This window comes from Podarcis gaigeae (assembly GCF_964106915.1).
Source record: "Podarcis gaigeae genome assembly, chromosome: 6".
NCBI lineage: Eukaryota > Metazoa > Chordata > Lepidosauria > Squamata > Lacertidae > Podarcis > Podarcis gaigeae.
Window position 1 is genome coordinate 3,403,199 of NC_139682.1, and position 15,605 is coordinate 3,418,803.

General features: G+C 48.1%; 1 protein-coding gene across 10 annotated transcripts in view; it reads right to left on the reverse strand.

Moving 5' to 3' along the window:
* Nucleotides 1–12,785: 12,785 nt before the first annotated feature.
* TPX2 (TPX2 microtubule nucleation factor) overlaps nucleotides 12,786–15,605 on the reverse strand; it is a 32,284-nt gene continuing 29,464 nt past the window's right edge. For 5 of the 10 annotated variants that reach the window (XM_083744287.1, XM_083744288.1, XM_083744289.1 and 2 more), the window contains exons 14-16: nucleotides 15,478–15,589; nucleotides 13,957–14,123; nucleotides 12,786–13,004 (exon numbers count right to left, since the gene is read on the reverse strand). In XM_083744287.1, coding sequence (XP_083600413.1) covers nucleotides 12,894–13,004; nucleotides 13,957–14,123; nucleotides 15,478–15,589 — 390 coding nt within the window. In that variant the 3' untranslated portion in view covers nucleotides 12,786–12,893. Of the gene's footprint in view, nucleotides 13,005–13,956; nucleotides 14,145–15,477; nucleotides 15,590–15,605 lie in introns of all 10 variants that reach the window. The other 5 variants (XM_083744283.1, XM_083744284.1, XM_083744281.1 and 2 more) reach the window with 1 other exon arrangement.

A 15,605-nucleotide genomic window follows, 5' to 3' on the forward strand; every position in this document is an offset into this window, starting at 1 on the left:
CAAGGTCTCCTGGGTTTGCATGCCCAGGGAGGGTGTCCCATAGTTGCCCGGGGCTGTTTAGCGGGGATGGGGATTAGGCCAGACTCAACGGGCAGAATCTCCTATTGTTTAACCTTTGCCGGGTGCCAAAAGGCTGTTCAGACTAGCAGAGTGCCAGGGCCCTTCCCTGCTCAGGGGGGTTGCCATCTATATTAAGACCAGGAAGGAAATGGGCAGTTTGACTGGGGAAACGGAGGATCAGCTCAGGCGAGGGCAATTCCCACCCTGTGCGTCACAGGGCATATGTTGAAGGCGCCAGGAAGCCCCTGTTGGAACTCTGAACAATTCACTGCTCCAGAGTGCCATGAATTCCCTGCTAGGTGGGGTTGCCCGAGCTCTGACCCGAGGCCTCCAGGTTTGCCTGGTCCCCTCCAGGTGGAAGGTTGGAAACTCCAGGTGGGCAAGTACACCTTTAATCATCACAGTGGGAGCGCAGATGTTCAAGGCGTTAACCAGCCAGAGGTGGCTGAAAGGCGGAGGAAAGGAAGTTTTCTGAGTCCTTGGTCAGCAGGTCTGTTGCAGACAGAAAGGAGTTCCTCAGAAAATTATCCATCTTGCAAGCGTTCAGCCTATTAGAAGCTGGCTGAAATACACTCGGAATCGAGAGTGGATTTCATGCTCTTTACTCAGCTCATAGTGGTGTGGAGGAATGGAAGTTCCCCCAGAATGTCTGCTTTATGTACATTATTGACACAATGGGCCCCACGTGATTGGCTAATTCCGGGATTCACCTGTAGGCCAATCAGCTTGCGGATTCACTTCCACCTGGAGCTGGATTGGGTGGCCTCTGTGGACCAATCAGACTGCTGCATTCTGGACCTTATTGTTCTAGGACCAATCAGACTGCTGCCTTTTGGATCCTATTCAGCTCAGTACATAATATTATAGCACAGACATTCTGGAGGGGGGGGTCCTCTGTTCCCCTCCTAATTAACCTCTGTCTCCAGGGCCAGTGACATCACTAGGGGTCACCTCTAGGTTTCAGATCTGGGCCCTGAAATTTCATGGGCTGAGATGCTTCTGACCTGGCATGAGACAACCAGCACATTGTTCCAGTAGCAAAGGCATAGCCGTTGCCCTGAGAATGGCAGGTACACATCACTTCTCTGTTAAGAGTCCCTCCATGGATTGGCCAATCTGGAAGCATGGTCAGAAAAGTGATTTTAATACCATTTCCCCAGACGCTGGTAGGAAACCCACAATCAGGATTCGAACACGCTTCCTTCCTGCCGTTTCCAACAACAGCAGAAATCTGAATGCGTTGTTTATCTCGTCTGACAGGTTACCTGTTAATGCTCACTTGATTGGATACCCTGGGGAGCCTGGCCAGTCTTTTGTAATGATAAATACTTAGTTCCTGAGCCAGGTCACAGGCTCACCCTATTCATACACAGACATACCCTTAAGACAGGATTTGTGAAGGAAAAGAAAATAGGGAGGCTTTTCCATTTTCCTACTGTGGGAGGGAGTTCCATAGCTTAGCTATGCCCCATCCTTTCTTGTTTGTTTGTCCTGAACCTATCACCCCACCCTAGGCAGCCTCTCTCTCTCTTTCCCCCTGCAGAAGAGTGGCAGTTAGCGCCTGCCCGGGAAGGAACTCCTCCTTGTTTGCAAAATGTCAGGCATGGCATCTTTTCGCTGCTCTTGGCACAAATGCCGAGGACCAAAATAATTCTGGAAAGGACCCAGGGCCTGGGGCAAGGGAGGCTAAGAGGGTCTCTCTCTAGCAGGGTCCGGTTCGGGAAAGAATTGCCCTTAGTCACCGTGACGGAAAGCAGGAGGAAAGTGCCTTGGCCTTTCAGACAAGCAAACAACTTCTTGAGCCCAGCGCCACAACCCCAGGCAAGGGGGCTGCTGATCAGTAGCGATTGCATCCAAAGTCTCATCTATTTTCCATCCTGAGTGGAGCAGACAGTGGTGAGGTATATGGAGGGCAAGAGATGCATCTAAGTAAAAAACCAAGGGAGCTTGCGGGGTCCCAGATACGCCTGCAAATACTTGCCCGTTCTCCTGAGCGCACGCATTCAGCTGGGCAAGGCAAGGGCCCAGAAATCCCATCCTGTCAGGCTGCCAGCTCCGGCCTAATTAAAACAAGTCATCCATCCGCTTCCTTTGCTCTCGTGCCGGGAGTCAGATTCTCGCAGTCAACAAGCGTGCCAAGGATCAGAGGCTGGGAAGGGCTTTGAATGAGCTGCTTAGCCAGACCCAAATGTGCAAGCATCTGCCAGGGGCAGGGGGGAAGCAATGGGGGGTTTTGGCAGGGGGTGGGTGGGCATGGACAAAATCAGTGCAGGATCCAAGAAACCGCAGCCCGGGATCTTTTGAATGGTGCAAAAGCTGGTGGGGCGCCGCTCCCAAAGAGAAGGGGCGCAGGGAACATCCGGATGAGAAGTGGTGCTTTTAAACGGGGGGACAAGCGTACTGTTTAGTGCACACAGCTCACCATTTCGTCAAGTGGCAGGGAGTTCCAGAGGCAGCTGCTGCAGAGTTTGCTTTTCTCTCTGTGGCATTTTTCGGACTGACCTGCGGATTTGCAGATATAGATGGTGCAAATGGAGAAAATATAGGAACCTACAAAGATCTGATTGGATCAGGCCAAGGGCCCATCTAGTCTAGCATCCTAGTTTCACAGTGGCCAAGAGCTTGGATGCTGGCAAGTAGGATCTGGGCACAAGAGCCCTCTCACCTCCTGGGGTTTCTAGCCATTGATAGCCATCTCCTCTATGAATATGGTGGGCTTTTGCATGCGCTATATTAATTCCCCAACCTGGTGTCATCCAGATGTTTTGACATACAATTCCTGCCGAGCTCAGCCATCATTAACAAAGGTTAGGGGATGTTGGGGGGGTCATAGCTCAAAACTTCTAGAGAGTACCAAGTTGAGGAAGTTATATTACAATATTCCAGGCTATAAATCTATTTTGAAATATAATGAATTAAAAATGTGTGTCTATACAGAGTCTGACATTTTTAATTTGTGTCTATACAGAGCCTGCAATGACAAACCTAGACAGCATCCTAAAAAGCAGAGATATCACCTTGCCAACAAAGGTCCGTATAGTTAAAGCTATGGTTTTCTCAGTAGTGATGTACGGAAGTGAGAGCTGGACCATAAAGAAGGCTGATCGCCGAAGAATGGGTGCTTTTGAATTCTGGTGCTGGAGGAGACCCTTGAGAGTCCCATGGACTCCAAGAAGATCAAACCTCTCCATTCTGAAGGAAATCAGCCCTGAGTGCTCACTGGAAGGACAGATCCTGAAGCGGAGGCTCCAAGACTTTGGCCACCTCATGAGAAGAGAAGACTGCCTGGAAAAGACCCTGATGTTGGGAAAGATGGAGGGCACAAGGAGAAGGGGACGACAGAGGACAAGATGGTGGGACAGTGTTCTCGAAGCTACAAACATGAGTCTGACCAAACTGCGGGAGGCAGTGGAAGACAGGAGTGCCTGGCGTGCTCTGGTCCAGGGGGTCACAAAGAGTCGGACACCACTAAACGACTAAACAACATACAAAGTCTACCTCTTTACAGGACAGGATATGATTTCGGCATGAAGGCTGGAGGGTATAAGAATCCTATCCATAGGTCTAGGACAGGGGTCAGCAAACTTTTTCAGCAGGGGGCCGGTCCACTGTCCCTCAGACCTTGTGGGGGGCCGGACTATATTTTGAAGGCGGGGGGATGAACAAATTCCTATGCCCCACAAATAACCGAGAGATGCATTTTAAATAAAAGGATACGTTCTACTCATGTAAAAACACGCTGATTCCCTGACCATCTGCGGGCCGGATTTAGAAGGCAATTGGGCCGGATCTGGCCCCCAGGCCTTAGTTTGCCTACCTACCCATGGTCTAGGATCACATAGAGAGAGAAAATGTCACTTGATCTCTGGTGCAAATGAGTGGCAAGTTCTGCTCCACATGCGGAAATCTACAATTTGAATTTCACCAGCCCTGGCTCACGTCATCTTAGGGACCACGTAACATTGGAAGAGCCTGGTTGCTGAATCAGGCCAAAGGCCGACATTGCCCAACATCCTGTTCTCCGAGTGTCTGACCAGAGGCCCCTCCCCCATGGAAAACCCACAAGGAGGACCTGAGTGGGATATAAATGCAATAAATAAATTAAATCCACAGCTGGGCAACGTGCAGTTGGGTGTTGGGTTCCACCCCCACCCCACCCCAATCAGGATAAATCAGAATTAAATGGAGGGGATGTGCAGACTGTCACTTCGAAGAGGACTGCATGGGATGCACTGCCTCCCCTTTTAACAGCTGTGAATCCACTGCCCCAGCCCCAGCTGCAACCTGCTGCAGATTCAGCCTGGTGTTGCCCCAGCCACTTAAGGAAACTCTCCCCCCCCCCTTCCAGGGAGCTATTCTCTCCTTAGCAGCCAGAGCTGAAGAGCTCATTGCCTGTTCTGCCTTGCATCTCACGCCCCCCCTCCAGCAAGCTAAGAAAGGAGCAGTGATTCATACATTGTTGTCCGCAGCATAGCAGCGAGTTAGCACCCCGCGACTATGCCATTCACCTCATTAGCCTTCATCAGCCTCCGCCATGGGCTGGCCAAACAATCAACGGCACAGGAGCGATTGTCTCATTAGCAATGACTTTTGCAAGGCCTCAGAGGCCGGGCCAACGGAAGGAGGTGCCGTTACAGCACTTAGAAGGCAGCCAGGCTGGTTGCTGCCCAAGGCAGAAAACGAAAAAACCCACAAAGGTTTTGCTCTGCATTAAGGACGCACATCTATTTATTAATTGCTCTCGTTAATTTGATCGCCGCCGTTCACCCTAAGGCTGCTAGGAGCGTCATACAGCATCGGAACACAATGTTAAGAGCGATTTAAAGCAACTTACAAGCATAAGTACAAGGTGGATTGCAAAAAATGTACGCCTCAAGTGTCGAAATTCAGCGTAAAGAGGTGTGCCTTGAGCAATCTCCGGAAACTTTACAAGGAAGGTGCCAAGTGCTTCTGCTGGAGGGAGTTCCAGTGGTGTAGTGTACGGGGGGTGGCGAGAGGGGCAGTGGCCCCGGGAGCATTTTTTCTGGGGGTGGGGTGCAAATTTTCGTCCAGGATACTGATGGCCCTGCCATTAAGACTGGAGCAGACAGGTGGACTTGGCTAGGACTGAACTGGGCTCACTAGTGGCCAGAGGTGAGGAAGACCCAATGGGATGTCCCTGTTAGAATTCTGTACTGTGTGTATGACATCTGTATGGTTGTTGCAGTTACATTGATGACTGCAATACAGATCATGAATTGGGGAGGATGTTAGAATTCCTGTTCCATGATTGCAGTCATGGGATTGTTGCCTATCACATGACGGTGTATGTTTTGTCACCACAGAGTAGGAAGTGACGGAGAAAGGATGTTTGTGTTACTGTGTTCCACGAAGTGGAACTAATGTCCTTTGTTCTTTTTCTCTTTGCTGTCTGATGCTAGAGAGAGAGGGAGCCATTTTGCTGTGCTCCGTGTGGGTTTATATGTAAATAAAGTAGATTAGCCAAAATGCTGAGTTGCTAAGTCCTGTTACGCAAGCTGCGAAGACTCTGTGGATCCCTAAGTGTGCCGGTGTCGGTTGGCATCGTTCGCTGTGATGTTCAGGCAGAAGAAAAGCTTTTGAAGCTCCCGAACGAAAGACCAGGAGGGAGAGAACATGCCAGCTGAGCATTTGTCTCTGCCAGAGTCCTACTCGAGTGTATGCTGAACTCCTGACAGTCCCCTCCCCAAGTCGCACCAGGCAAGGCCAGCCAGGAGGATGGGCTGGGGGCTCCTTGTGTGGCAGAGCTCCACGCCTAGGCCCAGATCCAACAGGCAGGAGGGACAAGGGTGAGGAGAGGAGAGGAGCTTCTGCACGCAAAGCTGGAGGGGTTGCTCAGAGCAGCTGGTGCACAGAAATAATAACGCCGGGCCCCCTCTTGCTGCACCACTCTGCTTTGAATTCTTTAAACTTACTTAAAGTGGCACAATTCTGCTTTAAATGCATAGTGCAGATCAGGGCTTCAATCTCTTGGGAACCACAAGGGCTTGCAAAGCCCACTTTCATTGTCCTGCCGTTAATCCCTGTACAATGAGTAAACAAACAAACCCCTGTGTTGCAAAATATGAGTCTGCAATATCAAAAGCAACACGATGGCCAGAAACAATTAGAATGTGAAAAACTTTATGGAATAATTCAAAACATCAAAACTAACAAACTGTAGTCTCTGAAAGTCCTTAAATGAATCACAGTGCCAGACTCTACCCGGCGGAGAGCAAGCTGTGAAGCTTTGTATAATCAGCAAATGTCCAATTCTGATGTCCAACTCTGAACTCTGCTGAAGAGTGTTTCCGGATAGCAACTACTGTTTTGTTGAATTCTTCATCAGCCAATTAGTTCAACACTCGTAAGTAGAAAGATATGTAATTTCTTCATTAACCAATATTTTTTTCGAATACATATACATGAAAATGAAAAATACTCTGGAACAGTGTTCATGCAATTATGTAGTGACTATATGTATATTATATCTATCCGGAAGTAGTTGCTATCCGGAAACACTGTTCTGCAGACTTCAGTCTGGCACCGTGATTCATTTAAGGACTTTCAGAGAATTCAGTTTATTAGTTTTTATGTTTCGAATTATTCCATAAGTTTTTCACATTGTAATTGTTTCTGGCCATCGTTTTGCTTTAGATATTGCTGATTAATCCCTGGACGGCAGAAATAGAATATAAAAATCTGCTCTTTGGGGAAAGCAGGTCTGTTGAGCAAGTCCTGGCCATCAGCTTGAACTACGCGATTTAAATTTGCTGGGATGTGATTGAATATCAGCCGAAAACAGCAACGGCCTGGAAGCGCTCTGCGAGGCCTGCAGCACTCAAAAGATGTTTTGATATAGAAGACAGATCCAAAAGGCACACACACACACCCGGGCTGACTTTTGGAGCATGGCTGGGGTCAATGTGTGTGTGTGTGTTTGTTCCGTCCCAGGCTGGAGAAAACAAGCACACCCACCGGGTAGTTTTTGGCTCTGTGGACACAGCCCAGAGGCTCCAGCCAGTGCACAGTGTCCTGGGAGAGTTGGCCAGCGGTCAAGCATGCCTGTTCCCCTGGCTACAGTGCCGTCACAGCCTCAAGCAGGACACACTTTAACCTTTCTGCTCTTTCCATGGGCCTGAGAAAGTTGGTCGGGCAGTCAGGCCCGTCCCCTTCTCAGGGAAACTCTATCCCCAGGCTAATTCGAGCCACTCAGCAGGGCAGCTGGCTTGCAAGAGTTGGAACAGGATGGAGAACCCTTACCTGAATATCCCAGCCCCTGCTCCGTAACTGGAGAGCCTGGAAAATCCGGGGAGAAGAAGTCTGTGATGTAGTCAACAGCTTCTCAAAGCCTTCCATCAGCACTGGGAACCTCCTGCCTCTCGGTTGGGGTGATTGGGAAACATCAGGGACACACTTTGACAACTCTTAAAGAGGGTGGGGGGACAAGTCTATAACCCTTGGCCTAAGCAATAATGCTCATATTGGTACCCCTTTGAAGGGGTACGATACGAGACACAGGATCTACCCATTCTGGAAGAATGGCAGATGAAGGTGATGGACTATATGGGATTGGCAGAAATGACTGGCAGAATCCGAGACCAGGGAGAAGAGTCGGCGGAAGAAGATTGGAAGAAATTCAAAGACTATCTACAGAAATATTGCAAAATCAATGAATGTTAGAACGATGTCGGATAGAAATTAAGTGGTTTCCAGCTGCAATGTTTTAAGAGAATATGGGGGGGGGGAAAGGTTTAGAAGCAGGTTAAAACTTATCAATAAGGATTTGCTGAACTAACAATTTGAATTGGAATACAAAAAAGGGAGGTATGAGGAGGTCTGGGAAATAAGTTAATGGAAAATAAGTTATGGAAACTTTGTGTGTTTTTAATTATTTTTGTTTTTGTATTTTTGTTATTTTTTCTTTTTTCTTTTTGATTTTTATTGTATTAATATTGAAAATCTTAATAATTATTTATAAAAATAAATAAATGAAGGGGTACGATACGATACGATATCTTTATTGTCATTGTCCCTTGCGGAACAATGAATTTGAAAAACTACATAAAACTACCACAAAACTACATAAAACATTCAAAACCCCCTAAAGAAATCGCCAGTTGCAGCCAATGCAATCACGGGTTATTGAATCATAGTTGGAAGGGACACCTAGGCTCATCTAGTCTAACCCCCTGCAATGCAGGAATTGTGCCTAAAGCATCCATGATTGGGGGTCATCCAACATCTGTGCAAAAATCTCCACTGAAGGCGAGTCCATCATCTTCCACCGGTCTTGAAAGACCTACATTGGCTCCCGGTATGTTTCCGGGCACAATTCAAAGTGTTGGTGCTGACCTTTAAAGCCCTAAATGGCCTCGGACCAGTATACCTGAAGGAGCGTCTCCACCTCCATCGTTCTGCCTGGACGCTGAGGTCCAGCGCTGAGGGCCTTCTGGTGGTTCCCTCATTGCGAGAAGCCAAGTTACAGGGAATCAGGCAGAGGGCCTTCTCAGTAGTGGCGCCCGCCCTGTGGAACACCCTCCCACCAGATGTCAAAGAGAACAACTACCACCAGACTTTTAGAAGACATCTGAAGGCAGCCCTGTTTAGGGAAGCTTTTAGTGTTTGACGGACTATTATATTTTAATATTTTGCTGGAAGCTGCCCAGAGTGGGCAGGGTATAAATAAAAATTATTATTATTATTCCAAAGGAGCCTATTCCATAGTCAAACAGCTCTTAGTGCATGGTTCTTCCTAGTTTAGTTGGAATCCCCTTTCTTGTCGTTTTAATCCTTTAGTTTGGGTCTTACCCTCTGGAGAAGGCGAAAACAGGCTTGTTCCACCTTCCATGTGATAGCTATGATATCACCTCTTGGCCTCCTCTTTTCCAGGCTGAACATACCCAGCTCCTTCAACTGTTCCTCATAAGGCTTGGTTTCCAGAGCCTTTTTCATCCTGGTCACCCTCCTCTGCACACCTCCCAAGCATGTCAATATTCCTCTTAAATTGCGGTGCCCAGAACTGTATACAGGACTTATGGGGGGTGGAGTCTGACCAAGGCTGAATAGAGCAGTACTATTGCTTTTCTTGATCTGGACCCTGGATGTAGCCTAGAACAGCATTAGGGTTTTTTTTGCTGTTCTGCATTTGATGTATAGGCAGAATGTGGACTGTTACCTTAGACAGAGTCAGACCATGCATCTATGTAGCTCTAATGTCTACACTACCAGCAGCTCTCCAACATTTCAGACAGGGAATCTTCCCCAGCCTTCCTGCAAAGGCTGGAGCCATTTCCATGTAAATGTGGAGGTTTTGGGGTTGTTTTTATTTTGATTATGCATTTTGTGGTTTTATATTTTTATTTGGTGAACCGCCCTGAGACCTACAGGTAAAGGGTATATAAATTCAATTAATAATGCAACACACCATGGTCCTTCCCCAAATATTAAGTGCAGGGGGCACCCACTTATAACCAGACTCAGGCTGGAGAAGGAATACACCTGCCTGTTTTTCCTAATGTGGAAGCAGAACGTATGCTTCTGCGGCCTGCAGGGATCTCAGCCTCTCATAGGAGACATGAGCTTGCTTCTGTCTTAAGGAAACATCTCTCTTAAGAGTGTAACAGGGTCAACACAAAATTGGAAGAAAAGTGAAGTATGGAATGTTTGAGGGTTTTGGACCAGAAATGTTTGCATATTTCCCCCCTGCAAACTACCGTATTTTTCGCCCTATAGGACGCACTTTTCCCTCTCCAAAAATGAAGGGGAAATCTGTGTGTGTCCTATGGGGCGAATGCAGGCTTTTGCTGAAGCCTGGAGAGCAAGGGGTGTCAGTGCGCACCGACCCCTCTCGCTCTCCAGGCTTCAGGAAGCTATCAGCGAGCCTGGGGAGCCTGCGGGAGTTCCCGCAGGGCTCCCCACGTTGCGGATAGCAGCCTGCCGCCAGGCAGAGCACCCCACACTTCGGGCAGACATCGGCCAGCCCTACAAGCTTGGGGGACAGCGGGGAGGTGCAGCGCCGCCATCCCGCTGTTCCCCGACCTGGTTTTGGGGTGGAAATAAAGGGATTTCCCCCCCCTATATTTCCCCCCCAAAAAAACTAGGTGCGTCCTATGGGACGAAAAATACGGTAGTTTCTTCTGGATTCTTATTACCCACATTGTGGTAACTTTAAAAGCTATTAGGGTGTTTTGCTTACGTACAGAGGGTATCAATCACCTGAGAAGTTTGGCTCACGAGTCTTCTGTAATGCAATTGCCTTAATAAACAAAGAGTCTTGAACAGACTTTATTCCAACCACGTTGTGAAAGCTGTTTTTCTTCCACACTAATATCAGTGATGAAAATTACATAATTCTATTTTTTTTAATGATAGCTCCTGCCACATGGAACAGTATTTTACCCATGCAACTGTATTTAGACTATGGACGTAAAACAGGCAACTGCTTGCTTGGGTGTAGTGTGGAAGGGCCCAAATTTGAGAAATAGGCTAAATGCTTTGCATGCAGGGGACCCCATTTGCAAATTCCTTTTTTAAAAAAGGGGCTGCTGGTAGTAGTTGGAAAGATTCTTGCCTCTGGCTTTGAGAGATGCCACAAGTGGATTACAAGGGCTAACATAGATTCATGTTTGCGTATTCCAGCTCTGGGAAAAAGATGCTAGATGTCTACCACAGCCTGGCAGCTCCCCACCAAACAGCCTTAGCTCAATGTCAAAATGAAAACCTAATGGCCCTGAATCTGCCTGTAGTCTCTACTGTGCATGATGGTCTTTATTGAAAGTCAGCTGGCATCCAGGTCATGGGGGCTTCTGCTAGGCAAGTCAGCGGTCCCAGAAGCTTTCATAAGTGACAGCACAGATCTACCTTTAAATTTGAGGTCCAGCACCAAGGGCTTTCTGGCAGTTCCCTCACTGCGAGAAGTGAGGTTACAGGGGGCCTTCTCGGTGATGGCGCCCGCCCTGTGGAACGCCCTCCCACCAGATGTCAAAGAGAAAAACAACTATCAGACTTTTAGAAGACATCTGAAGGCAGCCCTGTTTAGGGAAGCTTTTAATGTTTAACAGACTATTGTATTTTAGTGTTTTGTAGGAAGCCACCCAGAGTGGCTGGGGAAACCCAGCCAGGTGGGCGGGGTATAATTATTATTATTATTATTATTATTATTATTATTATTATTATTATTAAAGAAACTGAAGTTCAGAGCGTTACTCCCAACTGCAACAAACCAGAAGCAAAAGGCTACTTTTCACTACTAGCCCAGCCCTGGGATCCTCATGGGTGTTGCAAAGCCAGACCTATTGGGCCCACCTAGCCCACTGTCCCTGGCACACACTAGCAGCAGATCTCCAGGTTTTCAGGCAGATTTTCCCAGCCTTACCTGGCACTGCTGGACATTGAACTTGGGACCTTCTGAATGTAAAGTTGCAATTCTTCACGACTGAAACAAAGTTGTTGGGATTTATCCATGAAACTACAGTGGTACCTTGGGTTACATATGCTTCAGGTTACAGTCTCCGCTAACCAAGAAATAGTACCTCGGGTTAAGAACTTTGCTTCAGGATAAGAACAGAAATCATGCTCCGGCGGCATGGTGGCAGCGGGGGACCCCATTAGCTAAAGTGGTGCTTCAGGTTAAGAACAGTTTCAGGTTAAGAACAGACCTCCGGAACGAATTAAGTTCTTAACCAGAGGTACCACTGTACAGGTGAAAGCAGGGAGGGATAGCACCGATTCTTGTTACACAATTATCCCAAAGGAGGCAAGTAAGGACAGGCTGGGGCTGCCCTGACAGAACCTCATGTGGGGGCATCCCCACGACCCGACTCAAGCGATCCAAACCTGAGCTCTGGCCGTGTAGACAAAGAGCAGAGGCAACATTAACCAGCCTTGTCGGCAGCTGCAAGGAGGGTGCAAGCCCAGCGTCTGTGAAGGTGGTCAACAGCGTCCATCCAATTTGGATCCTAAAATAGCACTTCTATCATACTGCTCAGAAGCCGCTCAACAGCTTTCCTACAAGGATCTCGTTACTCACCTGATGGCTGCAGCACGGCTTACCATTGCAATGCATTGGAAGTCTCTCAGCACAGGACTGCTTGAGATCTGGATCACACAACACTGGGAATTAAAATTAATGGACAAACAACCCCTGTGCAAAGAAGCCAAATGACAAGAAAACCAACCATTTACAAACAACCTGGCAGGGTTTTTTTTTTTTACATTTATTACATATACAACATCAAAGCAACATTGTTCTATGGTCATGGTACACATGTCAACCTTTGTTTAAAAGCTAAAATCACTGGAAAGCTAAATGTAATTAAAAGAGAAATGTGGTGCTTCTGGCTGAATACCGATTGTTGCTTCCTGTACAGGGATGTGAAAATAATAGCACAAAATGGGGGTGGGGAGGAGAAAGAGCATGCATCCATCTCCACCTCAGCTCAGAGAAAAAGAAAGCCTGCCCCCTCCCCTTGACTGTACTCAGTTCCCCATGCTGTTGTACAGGTTTATCAAAAGCACAGTTCCCAACCAGAGCCAGCGATTAAGGCAGGAGGGTTCAGTCAAGGAAACAAGGCCACACAAGAACAAGGAAGTTCTGCACAGCAACTCAAGTCCTAGAGGGTATGTGCAAAAGGTTTTGAGGGTTGGGTTTCAGCTACGGAGAGAAATTGAAAAATGACACTTCTTTCCCCCTAGGCTTAGCAGGAAAAGCACTCCCAGTAGTAACATTTTATATTGCTTAAAATAGTTTATTGATAAACAAGTCAATAAAATACAAGTTTCTATACTATGAAGGGGGAAAAAGCACCCCTTGTCTTTTCTTTCTTGGTTGCGCATCAGCGCTGAAACCTTTTGGAAAAGTTTGGAGAGTGAGGGACAGTCAGAGGCTGGTCGCTGGCCTTGATCTCCACTGGCTGGTACCTGTGGATGGGGTTGGCTTTGTGTACCTGGGAAGGAAAAGGAGGAGGAGGTTCTAAGCACCATCATCAAAGGAGAAAGTGCTGTTGTCAAGGAACAGCCTTGCTCACCCCCCCCCCAAAGGAGGGCTAGGGATGGACTGCAACCAACCACTGAGAGACTGTGGGTGGCGGTGGAGGCATACAAGGGAAAAGTGAGCTGCAAGTTCAAGTTAAGCCAATTTCAGTGTGCCTTCGATTGCACCTCCCTGCCTCCCAGTATGTGTAGAAGCAAGGGTCAAGACATCTGGACCCGCCGAGACGCAGGAACGGTTGCAGGTGCAGTGGTGCCCCGCAAGACGAACGCCTCGCAAGACGGAAAACCCGCTAGACGAAAGGGTTTTCCGTTTTGGAGGCGCTTCGCAAAACGAATTTCCCTATGGGCTTGCTTCGCAAGACGAAAATGTCTTGCGAGTTCCTGCGGTTTTTCCCCCCTCCCCCCCTTTTTCTAAGCCACTAAGCCGCTTATCAGCTGATCCGATAAACTGATAAGCCACAAATCCGCTAATAGCGCTAATCCGCCAATGGGCTTGCTTCGCAAGACAAAAAAACCGCTAGACGAAGAGAATCGCGGAACGGATTAATTTCGTCTTGCGAGGCACCACTGTACCTTAAAAGTCAAAGGAACAGATGAAGCCACTTTATACCAAGGCAGCTCTCCAATATCTTTCCAGCTCAGAATTAACTGCTGCAAAGTGTAGTTGACATCTGGCTGGGCCTGTTTTCCCAGAAAATCCCACCCACAAGGTAAGAGATCTACCACTGAGCTACAGAGCCGGCTTGGTTGGTTTTAAGACCTTCTGCCAGTAAAAATATTATATATTATGCTATTTTATTTACTGAGCTGCCTGCACTGCTAAGAAAAGATGGGATCCATTGCTGGCCCAGCTGCTTAGGCATCTATGATCCAGATTCATGCCCCTCAAGCCACAGGCTCATTTACCAGCTCTTCTCTCAGCTCAGCCAACTCGGCTTTCCTCTGCTCTTCCTCATGACGTCTCGCTGTCTCCTGCAGCCGCGCTTTCTCAGCTTCAAGTTCCGCCATCCGCCTCTCAAACTCCTGCCGCTCTCGGGCGCGCCGCTCTGTGGCCAGCTCAAAGCTTTTTGGAGCTACGGAACCAGAAAGGACAGCTGAGTTTCGGAATAGAAGGGGGAGCAACTCTTTATGCACGAAGGTGGTGCCTGTCACGCAAAGCACCCCAATTGCATGTTTGTTTTTCAACATGGAAGAGCAGCCCTGCCGGATCAGACCAAAGGTCCATCTAGTGCTAGTCCTTCATCCTACCGGATCCAACTAGAATTTCAGCTGCAAAACTGAGCTTTGCAGAACTGGTTGGATGCTTTCTCTTGAAGCTTCATTTGCTAGGATTAAAGGTACAAGGCTTTATGTAGACACCTGGCTCCCTGCTCAGACAGGCCGTGGGCCATCCAGCCCAGCATCCTTTTCCCACAGGGACCAACCAGAGGCCTGTGGGAAGCCCACATGCAGGATACAAGCACAAGAGCCTCTCCTCTCCAGCAATTCACAAGTATTGCAACCAAGGCTTCAGGGTGTCAAGTCAAGTACAACACTTCCTGTTTGCCTAGAGTGGACACAGACAGGGGGATGTTGATCCAGCCAGTTAAACTTCCTGTTACACCTGGGTCTGGAGCATCCTCCCCCTGCTGTGACCAGGTAGGTGGGCGTGACCCTTGCAGACCCCACAAAAGGCCCGGTCACGCAGCCACCTTCCTCTTTTGATGCCTTTTCTTCTCTTGGACTGCACTGCTGGCTCTCTGCCAGCAGCAAATGGGCGCATCCTTATAAGGATGTAAGCCACACTGTATCTGTAACTACGAGCTAAAGCCTGCCTTCAGGGATCCAACCGTGAACTGAATGTGAGTAAACTTCTCATTACTTTTAAAAGAAGCTTCTTATGTCTTTATTCTTTTTAGGAGGGATAAAAGGGGTCCTACCAGGAATATGCTCCAATCTGAACAAAGCCAGATTAGATTGCTTAAGTAAAGAGATTCAAACCAATCTACCAACTAGCTTCCTACTTTATACTGGGGAATGTCACTCTGCTGCTGACTCACAAGTGTGAGTTAGGAAGGATACTATTAAATCAATATATCCTCTCCTAGTACCTACAACATTCCCACAAAGGGCACTGGCAATATTCTGTCACCCAAGAGCAAACTTGCCATATGCCGAGCCCTTTGTCCTCAAGGAATGTAGAGAAGGCTGGAAGTGGTTGCCAGGATTATGACTCCATGCCTTCTGCTTATGCCTGATCTAACTTAGCACTCAATCAACAGCCATGTCTCCACACAGCTGTCGAGCGTTGCTGCCCTCACCTGTTCTCGTGGCAACTGAGATGGGACTTCTCCCTGCCCCCCAGGCACAGATGCAAGCTAACATCACGCAAGGCACCACTTTGGGGATAAGTGGCTGGGCCCTGAAGGCTGCCCAAGGGAGCCTCACCTGAAAGGACTTTGCTCTCCCTCTTGGGCACAAAAGGTTCCTGGTGCAAAACGGTGCTTGGCTGAGCCTTGAAAGAGGCAGCTTCCCTCTGTTGTTTCATCTCTTCCTTGAGCTGTTCAGGAAGGGAG